Genomic DNA, 11327 nt, shown 5'->3' on the forward strand with positions numbered 1-11327 from the left:
TTCTCCATTTTATCTAAGTTTTCAGAGTTACTAGCATGAAGTTGTCCATAATGCCCTAATATTTATTTATGCATTACCTATAATTATGACATTTTTTAATTCTTTTTTTTTAGCTTTTTTTTCCATGCATCTTGTCAAAGACTTGTCTTTTTATTTCTTTGTTCATGAATTCGTGTTTGATGAAAATTCTTTGGGGCTTAGGTTAAAGGCACATTTTTAGAGAGTACTTGTATTTGCTTCTACTGAGCACCTGTGGGTATTGCAACCAGGGATCATTTTAATGAATTTTTGGTTTGAGGTTTTTCAGAATACAAGGAATGTAAATTCAGATTGCAAATCCATGTGAGGGCCAAATTGTGGTTATGAATTTTAAGAGGAGTTTGTTTTTTCCTTCTACCCAGAGGTACAGGCATCTTTCCTACTTGAATTTCTTTGTAAGAAGGGTTACATTTTTTTCTTAATGAGGTTCTGTCCTGTGTTGGTCCTAGCTATGCTAGATATTCACTGTGACCACCTCCCAGCTTAATGGACACTAACCTTCATTTCTGGCCCCTTAGCAGCCATAGATGTTAAAGACTAATGTTGGTCACCAGGGTATTAGCAAGTGACTTTAGGACAGCTGCCAGCTTCAGTATACATTTACTCTCTGGGGTCCTGCTTTTGCTTTTTATTTAGGGGGCAGAGGCCTGTAAGGCCATCCTTCCTTTCTTCCCAGCTCAACAATGCTTTTAAAATATATTATTATTATATTAAAATATAATTCAAAAATATTTTATCTAGCATTTTCAGGTGTTTTGTCCTGGAGGAATTTGGGTGGGGAGTAGTCTAAGACTTTAATTTTTACATTTTCAAGGCCATACTCATCTTGATCAGGTTGTACAGGGTGTAATTTTGGGTGTGCTATGCAGTACTTCTTTAGGTACTGGAACAACCCCTAGAATTCTTCCTATCCAGGCTAAGATCCTGGTTGTAGACACTATGTGTCAAACAAAATACATCTGTAGCCAGATACAGCCTACAGGCCTATAGTTTACAACTTCTGATAAAAAGGATTTTATGATACAAAATTTGTTTTTTATAATTGGGCCTTTTCAGTAGTTTGGTCATTTGTTTCACCTTAAGTTTAAGATAACCCATGCGGAAGCCCTTTCTGGAATTTTACACCTTTCTGGAATTTTACACGAGAACTGGAACTACAGCTAAGTTTCATAGACCTGCTACCTCTCACTGCAGGGAGCCTACCCTCTCCTTTCAGTCCAGGACTGGTGCCCACTGCCCCCTCCTTATGCCCTCTGTGCGGCTCCAACCTTTGCCCCTTCAGGAAGGTGCTGGGGTAGAAGCCCACTCCAGCTCTTCCCACACAATCTCCTCCCCGATTTTAAAGCTGATGAGTGGCCCCCAAGAGAACCCTGACCCAGCAGAGAGTATGCATGATGAGCATTAAGTACACATGGGGATAATTAGAGGGACAGTCGCAGCAGCTCAAGTCACTGTTCCTGGACCCTAGTCCTAGTGGTCAGGCAGTAGGAAGTGTCCTCACTATTGAGACTGGAACCATGTGAATACCCTCAGGTGAATCCAATTGCTGGTCCAAACTATCTTTGTTCAGTTGTTCTTAAACAAAACAGGAGAATCTCAGTTGATGGTTTATTTGACTGTGGCTTTGAGAAAGAAAACATACTCAGGTCTTGTATCAAACACTTTTATTCTTAAAGTGAGAAGTTCACAAAGGATAGCTATAGGAGAGTGAAATATTTATAGAGTAGAAAAATTGTTGGTGCTAGCCAAACCTCAAACACTGTCATAGTTATTCCAATAGTACTTTTCCAGCATGGCAGATCACACTTGTTAAAATTAACTGCATTCTCTGAACACTTCTCAATGGATGTGCACAATGATAGAAGCAAACATTCAAGGATTCCTGTTCTTAATATCTTATAGAGTGGATTTATGCACACCTCAAAATAATTATATTACAATACATCCAAACAATTCACATCTATTAAAAAAATATTTTTACTTCAAAGAAGTTGGTAGAAAGACTTAAAACAAGACAAATATAGGCACAAAATAGATCGCTGCTTCTATGTGCAAGGTACTGGATTCTTGAATTGAGAATCCGTGTCAGTCCTCACTTCCAACATCACATCGAAAAAGTATGGCAGAAAAATAAGTCACCTTCAATATGAAGGATGCAAGTTGTGTACACTGGCAACAGTCTCAAAGATACAACAGTATTACAAAAGGGATGCCAGTATACAGAGTGGACCTTCTTATAAAGTCAAACACTCATGAGTTACCATATGACCCTTCAGATATTTGGGAACAACACAATATTCTGGCTTAATCAAGGCACTTGCAAAGAGCAATCTTTGTAGTGAGTCCCTGAGCATGACGCCTTCATCACAAACAAGATCACTTACGAGGACTGCAAAGCCAGATTTGCTTAAACTTTCCCCAAATCGTGCTTTTTCATAAATGTTCGAAAAGAAAGGCTTCATTTAAATCTTGATTCTCCAGAGTTATAATTCACCTTTCCCCAATACCACCCAACACCTCTAACGTTTGGGTTTTCTCCACGAGAATATATAAAATGGAATCTTCCCTCCCCCACACACAAATGATTTCCTTAGGAGAGAACTATAAAACCAACTTAAAAACACAAAGTAACCTTACATTTTCTCACCAACAGCGAAGTATCAGACCACTCCTACTCTGACGTGAGCTGTGGAGCCCTTTGTGTGCATTTTTCAGACATTCCTCATACCATTAAAACAGCTTGCCATCACCCATCAATTGTCCTTTCTCAACCTTTCCTTGCCCAAAGTGAAAGCTAGTGAATTGAGAGGGAAGGAGAAAGGGCCTTGAAACAGTATTATTATTACTATTTTTTTTTTACAAAAATAGCGTTCCAGGCTGTTACTTGATCCTCCAAAGCAAAATTGGGCAGTATCATCGTATAGACCTCAACAATAAATTCTCAAGTGGCTATCTTTTTGTAGCCAGGTCTCAAAAGCTCAAAACTACACCTAATGAAGGAAAGTAGCAAAAACTTCCTAATACTGAGCAATACAGACCTAGAATTACATGGGAAATATGCCAGATCAAAACCAGTCACTAGGTTACTTAATCATCGATAAGAGGCCAAGTTCTCCATTCTCCCCCAACTCTGCCATTCTGGGAAGAGCCCACTGGCCAGCCTTGGACTGCCAAAGATGGATGACTCTGACTCAGTCTTGGGGGGCACCTGGTGGAATGCACAGTCCTGAGATGCTGTCTGTGTCTGTACTCCATCAGGTTTCCATTGCACATGGACAATTCTGTAATTCTGACCTTCGTTGTTGTCCCAGAAGACCTGCCCATTAGCATGGTAAGAAATGCAAAACTCAATTTTCTCCTCTGTTGGAATGACAGGGGGTAAGTCAATGGCAAATGAGAAGGTGTCACTATCTGAGCCACCATACACATTTTTCATGTAGACACAGTCCACATCATTGTAGCTTTTCCAGGTATCAAAAGTGATACGAATCTGAACCTTCTTCTCAAAGCTCATGTTTTTCACTTTCACAGTTCCAGTCACTGTTCGCTCTTGCAAAGAGCAGTTCTCCAGACAGACAAAATTCTTCTGAAAGTGGTTCCGAAAACTTAAGTAATCAGTTGAAGGCTGGGGAAAATCTAAAATCAAGTTTTTCTCCTCATGGAGTTTTAAGCCAGAGGAGATATCGTTAAGGTCCAAGAGATCAAACTGGAGATCCCACGCTGGTTCTTCTGGGAGGTCCGAGAAGATGTGGATGGCGGTGAGAGAGAGCCCCTTGGAGTCAGCAAACACAACCCGCTTCTTGGCTTGGTCGTGTGAATGCTTCCACTCATTCTGTGATTTGGCTTCCTGTTTTATATTGAGACACGGCTTCAGAGGCTTTAATTTGTTCACAAAATTTCTTCGTTGGAGGTCATCATAAGGGCCCAGGAAACTCTTCAGAGGTGGCGAATGAGCCAAGCAGAGCCTCATGGCCACATCCACTGGCATGACTGAACTTGTCAAAGGCCTCGGATCTAAAACCTGGATCATTCTGGAATACAAAAGAGGGGTTATCACCTGGACCTGGAATGCTTTCCCCAGGTTCCAAATATATATGTACTATTTTTGTATTGACTTAACTATAACTAGCACGGTAAACCTCAGGGATGTGTTTTCATATGTAGTAAAAGAAAACAGTATTCGACGATCAGATTTGCATCCTGTGTCTGGCTATGCCCTTGACAGACTACAAGGCTATGGGTTAACTGCTTAAGACACTTGGGGGTCTCAGTATCCCCATCTGAGAAATAAAAGGGCTGGATGTGATCATCTTTAATACAGCTCTAAGAACCATTTGCTCTGTTCTGAGCCAGTGGTTCTCAAACCTGACTAGTCACAATGGCCTAGAGAGTTGGTTTTCTTTCTTTTTCTTTAATGCCAATTCCTGGGACTTAAAGTCACTGAGGCAGAACCTCTGGGGGGTGGGGACAGGGGCTTCCCAGGTGATTCTAATGACCAGACAGGTTCCAGAACCATGGTTCCAGACTCTGTGCTCCCTCTGGATGCTCTGTTGATTTTCCTGTTAAATTGATTACACTTCTCTGGAAAGGTAATCCACTTGAAAAGGAAAAAAAAATAGCAATAAAACTCTCATGGAACAGTTTTGAGAGTGAGAAAGCTGGAAAGAATGAAGTCAGAGGATTAGCTTTTCACTTTATTGTGTTCGTCCTCATTTTTCACAAATAACCAACTGAAATGCATGTCAGCAGTTCATGCACTTACAGAAAAACTTCACATAATCTGTATTTCATATAGAAAGATATTCATGACAAATACACATTTAGGTGGAAAATGCTGATTACTGAAAATTGTTTTTAATATATATTGTATATATGAATTTATGAAACACTTAATAGGAAATACACCAAAAAGTTACTTATCTCTGGGCAGTAGGATCATTCATGATCTATTTTTATCTTTGTACTTTTTTGGTATTTTCTAATGTTTGGCAATGGATATTTATAACTAGCAAGATAGTAAAACTATTTAAAAATATAAATATAACTATGCTCAGCAGTATTAAATTCAGAAGTGTCCATCAGGTTTTTTTCCTGACCTTTAGCCCTCCATACATATTCCCAAGCTTATGGATTTTTCCCCCATCCTATCCATACAGAGAGGAGATATGTGTATACTATACATGATATTTTTCAATCTGTCTTCAATAACTTCACAGCAGCTCTAAGCACATAGGCAAATAAATGGTCATCAACACACAAAACAGATAATACAAGAACATTCACAGAATTTACTTTATTAGTCCTGGGATTTTTCTGGGAGGCCTACAAACTTAGAACAAACAAATGAAAACTAAAGCTATATTTGTGAATCTAATAATAGTTAACAGGCAGGATTTTTAGAGAAGTCTTCTGCTAAGTAAGTCATGTCTGGAGAAGCTATTTAAAGTAGTTTTATGGAAGGTTTTTTTGTTTTGTGGTTTTGTTTTGCATTTTTACTTTTTGCACTTATAGAAAGACAGTTTAAGGATCTGGCAGTTTCCCTGGAATTTTAAGTCCTGGCCAAGAGTTAAAAAATTATCATTTGCTCAGACTCCACGACTGAGTTTACTATGGCAAACCGTGATAAGAAAGGTGCAGGAGGGCGAAAGAATGCAGAACACCGTACTGCAGTTTCCCCCCCAGGCTAAACTACCGAACCAGCAAGGTCAAGGTGCTGTTCCCACAAGCTGCCCCAGTTCTTGGGACATTTGTGCGGATCAAGAGAAAACAGTCGGAATCCAAGAGGGAATCAGAACTAAAGCTGACTCACGTTCAAGAGTTTCTGGTTTGGGATGCTAATTACCAAAATAAGCTGTGGCTAAGAAGCGCAGAGCAAATCTCCACAATCCGAGGCTTCCCTGGGGCCAGATTCAATTCTGCAGTCAGCCAGCTTGCCGTCCTCCGGAGTCTCCATTTGCAGTGATGCCCGAAGGACCACGCCACCCAACCTCCCTGCAGTTGTGCGCTCCGCTCTGCTCTGGGGCGGGGAGTCTGCGGTGAACCTACCTGGTGCAGCTCATTAGGCAGAGAGACGGCGGCGGACCTTGAGAGCCGGCTCTCGGTTGTCTGCGCGAGTTCGCACCGGGCTCCGGGCTGTCTTGGTTCGGCTGGAGCTCCAGCGGATTGCTGGTGCTGCGCGGGAGAGGCCGCTTATCTGCCCCGGACCACGTGAACCAGACTCTCGGACCAATCACCGGGCGGCTGGCCCCGCGGCACGACCAACTAGCGCCCGGCTAGGGCGCGAGCCCTCGCCCGGGGAACGTGACCGCCGTGGTGCGCCGGGGAGTGCTAGGGGACTCAGCCAGCAGCTGGACCGAGCTCCGTAACGCGAACCCTGGGCGAGGGGGGCATGGAGGCCACATCGCGAAGCACGTAGCGGGTGCAGGCCAGGAGAGAGAGCAGCAGAGCTCGCCCGGGCTGGATGCCAGCTCAGTGGGGCTACAGGAAAGGAGATGCCTTTTGCGTCTTGAGGCGTCTGTACACAGTTAAACCGAAGAGTGGAGAGTTGTGGGTCCTTCCAAATGTATATCATATTCGAAATGTTTATATCGTTCACTGCTTGATGCATCCGCTCATCTTCTCCATCGCCTTAGCCTAAGCAATCAGAGGTTGGCTGCATTTTTTTTTTTTTAAGATTTTTTATTTATTTATTTGACAGAGAGAGAGACAGGGAGAGAGGGAACACAAGCAAGGGAATGGAAGAGGGAGAAGCGGACTTCCCTCTGAACACGGAGCCGGATGCGGGGCTCGATCCAAGGACTCTGGGATGATGACCTGAGCCGAGGGCAGACGCTTAACCACCGAGCCACCCAGGAGCCTCTGGCTGCATATTTTTTAATTAGGGTGAATCCAAAAATGCATCACAGAGTGGATGAAGGCTGCTAGGAATTACCAAGTTCTCTAACAAATGTTAATAAAGCATGCTAGACCCTTAGAAGGGTGACGTGGCATTTGATTAAAAGACACTTTGTATTTCGATCTATTTTTCAGTTTTTCTCCTTGGAAGAGAAAACTAAAGCCAGAAATGAAATGGCCTTTTTTGCTCACGTGGATGGTCAGCCACAGAGCCAATGGTCAATCCAAATCCCTCAACTCAGTTCTGACGTCCTTTGGCAGTAAGATGGAAACCAAAATGTTAAAATACCTCCCTGTAAATTTCATGACTCTCCCAAACCAGTTACTTTTGCTGAGGTCTCCTTACTTTGTTTAGTTTGGGGAGTTTTTAGACCATCAGTTACAACCATAAATTTCTAAGTCGAGTATAAATTATTTTTCTAAAACCCACGCCCTAGCTCTCCTCTATTAACTTCAATATCCACTAGTCAATTAAAATGTACAAAATGTACAGTGTAAAATGTAAAAAAAAAATCCCTATGTCTTTTAAATTACTCTCAAACACTGGAATTTTTAAAATAGAGTTACTAAAGAGAAAGACACCCATGCTGAGTATCACCAGGGAAGGTACTTAATGCTTGGGTTTGATTTTTGAAAGGAAAGATCCAACTAGTAGTAGATCTTCTAGCCCGTCAGCCCAACCCAAACTGGCTGAAAGTGACATAGTCTCTGGGTTTGACACTTACAAGCTACATGAATCTAAGCAAGTTCTAGCTTCAACTTCCTCACAGTTAAAGTGGAGAAAGTGAAATTGTTCTGAGGATTACATAAAACTGTGCTGATGAGAAAACAGTGTCCAGTGCATGTGTTCAACCCCTGGTGGTTCTCAGTACTCTGTCCCTCAGTTTTAGTTATTATTCCTTTACCACAGGTGGCCAGTGCCTGAGCTATTATACTGATAAATAGCTACTGCTTATTGGGCCTTTACTATGTGCCAAACACTGTTCTAAGAGTTGTATGTGTCTTACCTATTTGTTTTTCAAAACAACCCTAGGTGGTGCATGCTATTATTAATCCAATTTTAGCGATAAGGAAACTGAGGCACTGAGAGGTCAAGAAATCTGCTCAGGATCTCATAAATAGAGCTGGGATTAAAACCTGGCTGATGCCAGAGCGACAACCGTTGTACCATATTGTCTTCCTTTAATTACCCATCAACAATTAGAATAATAGGGGTGGAAGGTGCCTTAGGTATCACTGGCTTCAAAGTCTTTTTTTCACAGAAGAAGAATCTAAAACTCAGAGAAGCTGAGCTGCTTGCCAGGGACTGGTTAGGTCAGAGCCAAAACTAGAAAGAACACTGGGTAGAGTTTTTGACTCTACTCGTGATCACATGTTGAACTAAAAAAGTGGATATTACCAATTCAAGTTATGGAGAAACATAAAATAATAAGACTGTGTTGTGATCCCATTTTAGAGGAAAAATGTGCATGCATAGAAAATAGAATAATGTTAATAGTGCTTATTTTTGGATGGTGAGATTATGAGTAACTAAAAATTTGTTTGCCATTTTACTTCTTTGTATTTTTTGATTTTTCTACAACGAACAGGGACTTCTTCTGTAACCAAGAAATCTTTTTTTTTTGGTGGGCAGCAAAGCAAGGTTCATTGAGCAATAGCAAAGTGATAGTACAAAGCTCCTGAGGAGAGAGGTGACCCGAAGGGGTTCCAACTGGAGTTTCTAAGACTAGGGCGTTTTATGGGCTTGTTGGTGGGCTGTTTTAATCTGACTAACCCTTCCTGCGCATGTCATCTAATCAGATTTGTCACCTATCTATCATTTGGGAAAGGGTGGAGGACTCCTTCTAGGGTGGTATAAAATCCTCTTAAGGGCAGTTTCCTCTTGGGGTGGGGGGCTTGTCCCTCCCTGCCTGCCTTCCAACTATCTTTCATCATTCCCCCCTCTGAAGAGGTAACCCTAACTGCTGTTAGGGGAAAAGGGTGACGACCAATCATAGCTACTTCCTGCTGGTCAGGGGTGTTGGATGGGGCAGCAGTCAGGGTTCCTCTCATCCTGATCTATCAAAGGGTCCCCTGTAGATGTCTGGTTTTACTTCCACATGAGGCTCCATCTGAACCACAACCATTTGGAGTTTGATGACCTTTATTCTGGAAGATATAAAGTGGGTTACGGTATTTAGGAGGCAAGGCCCAAAGCACAATACAAGACCAAGTACAGCCAGGAGTCCAGCGAGAGATAGAGGATGTTTTAGTGAACTCTCCACATACTGTGAGGAGAGGGCAGGCAAAAGGTGCTTCAAGACTAGTATATCCCTGTTCTATTGCCCATTGTCTTTCCTGGGTTATGGAGCCATCCCAGACTAGGAGAGGCAACCATAGGGGTAGTTGACCTGGTGGCTGATTTTGTTGCAGAATCTGCCAATCTATTCCCTTCGGATACTTCATCCGTTCCTTTTTGGTGCCCCTTGCAATGTATAACTGCTACTTCTGGGGGTTGATGTATGGCTTGTAGATGCCGTGTGATTTATACTTGATTGGAGAACCTGAAGCAGTTAGAAAATGTCTCTTTCCATATTGTACCATGGGCATGTAAAACTAGGAAAGCATATTTGGAGTCAGTACATATATTGACTCTTTTGCCCTTACTGAGCTCTAAAGCTCAGGTGAGGACCCTCAGCCTGGCCACTTCGGCGCTTGACCCAGGTGGGAGGGGTTACTCGCTATTGTTTCATATAAAGAGACCACAGCATATCCAGCCTTTCTGGTGCCCTGTTCAACAAACGAGCTCCTATCAGAAAATAAAGTCCATTCTGGATCCTCCCAGGTAGCATAGGTTTGGGTTATGATTTGTTGACAGTCATGCTCTGGCCCTGTGCCTTCTTCCTGAAGGAAGATGGAGGGATTTAAAGTAGAGCAAGTTTTTATTTGCATAACTGGGCCTTCCAGGAAGAGTACTTGGTACCACAGAAGGTGGCTATCCGTGAGCCAGTGACTACTATCAGTTGATAGGAGGCCTTGGATATTATGAGGGGTGTAGACAGTAAGATCCTGTCCCAGAGTTAGTTTTGCAGCTTCCTACTGGCTGTTGAGCTGGCCCCCCGGGGCCTGGGTTAGGACACCCAAGGCCATTCCTTTTCTTTACTAAGAAATCATTTTTAAAGGATTTTCAAACTTTCAGATTTGGGACACCTGGGTGGCTCAGTCGGTTAAGTATCTGCCTTCGGCTCAGGTCATGGTCCCAGGGTCCTGGGATCGAGCACTGCATCGGGCTCCCTGCTCAGCAGGGAGCCTGCTTCTCCCTCTGCCTGCTCTGCCTGCTGCTTCCCCTGCTTGTGCTCTCTCTGACAAATAAATAAATAAAATCTTTAAAAAGAAAAAAAAACCTTTCAGATTCAACTAACATATATAGCCTACCTACTAGGTACAAAGAACTGTGTTGGAGGCTTTCACATACTTACGCCATTTACTCACACAGTCCTTTTGAGTTTGTGCTTGTTTCCAATTCATGCTGCTTTCTCTCCTGCCCCCTGGTGCTGACTGATGCCATGAAAGCCATCTCTCTAAAGTCTTTAAAATAGAAATCAGGAAAACAGGCTCTCTCCAAAGAGGAGTCAACACTCAATAAACCTCTAAACTGCGTTCACCTCATACCCCACGTTTAAAACATCCCTGTGAGAGAAAAATCTGGGTGCAGGCGTGAAGGCGCAATTGTTGCCAACAGTAACGGTGATTAAAGAAACAGTGGTTAAAATGGTTAAAGTGCAGAACACCACCTCAGACTTGTGTGGTATCTCTGGTGGGGTGAAGAAGAAGAGGGGAACAAATAAAAGATAATACACTTGGCCTCTCTAGTAATCTGTTGGGAAGAAGGACATAGAGGTAAAAAAGACCAGTAACCATACCAGGTTGGCTAAGTGGAAAAGGAGTCATATGAACATTATATACTTTTGCTATATGTCCATCAGACCTTGAGAGAAAGGAGAGCCCGCTGGGGGCTAGGATAGCCAAAGAGGACCAGGACATATAGGGTGACTGCACAGAGAGCAATCTGGCTAGAAGTAAGGATTCTAGCTGCAGGGAGGGGTGGAGAAGGAGGGTATTGGGGGAAGGGCCAAAGGAAAGAGAACCTTAACTGTTACAAGAAAAAGAAAATCCCCTGAACTGTCTTGAAAAAAAAATTAGAGATCTGAGTGCAAAACAAGGAAATGAGCAAAGAATGAAATCTGGCCATAAAGAAGAAATCATGCTCTTGTGTAGGTAGTTACATCTCCACGTTGCTTCAGGTTCTCCATATTCACTGAAGGATTACGGTGAAGGAAAATATGTTAGAAAGGACCTATGGGGAAAAAATCTTTAAGCCACCACTGAAGGGTGTTTTAAAAGGCTTGAATATG

General features: G+C 42.5%; 1 protein-coding gene across 1 annotated transcript; it reads right to left on the reverse strand.

Annotated features, from left to right (window-relative positions):
* Positions 1-1688: 1688 nt before the first annotated feature.
* PPP1R3C (protein phosphatase 1 regulatory subunit 3C) lies at positions 1689-6239 on the reverse strand. The gene is made up of 2 exons (XM_006750804.3): positions 6085-6239; positions 1689-4070 (listed from the first exon to the last, which is right to left on the reverse strand). Exons 1-2 carry the CDS (start codon positions 6096-6098, stop codon positions 3131-3133), a joined length of 954 nt encoding a protein of 317 aa, XP_006750867.2. The 5' UTR covers positions 6099-6239; the 3' UTR covers positions 1689-3130.
* Positions 6240-11327: the final 5088 nt, after the last annotated feature.

Source organism: Leptonychotes weddellii, unplaced genomic scaffold (assembly GCF_054177405.1).
Source record: "Leptonychotes weddellii isolate Sample4059 unplaced genomic scaffold, ASM5417740v2 HiC_scaffold_4555, whole genome shotgun sequence".
Lineage (NCBI taxonomy): Eukaryota > Metazoa > Chordata > Mammalia > Carnivora > Phocidae > Leptonychotes > Leptonychotes weddellii.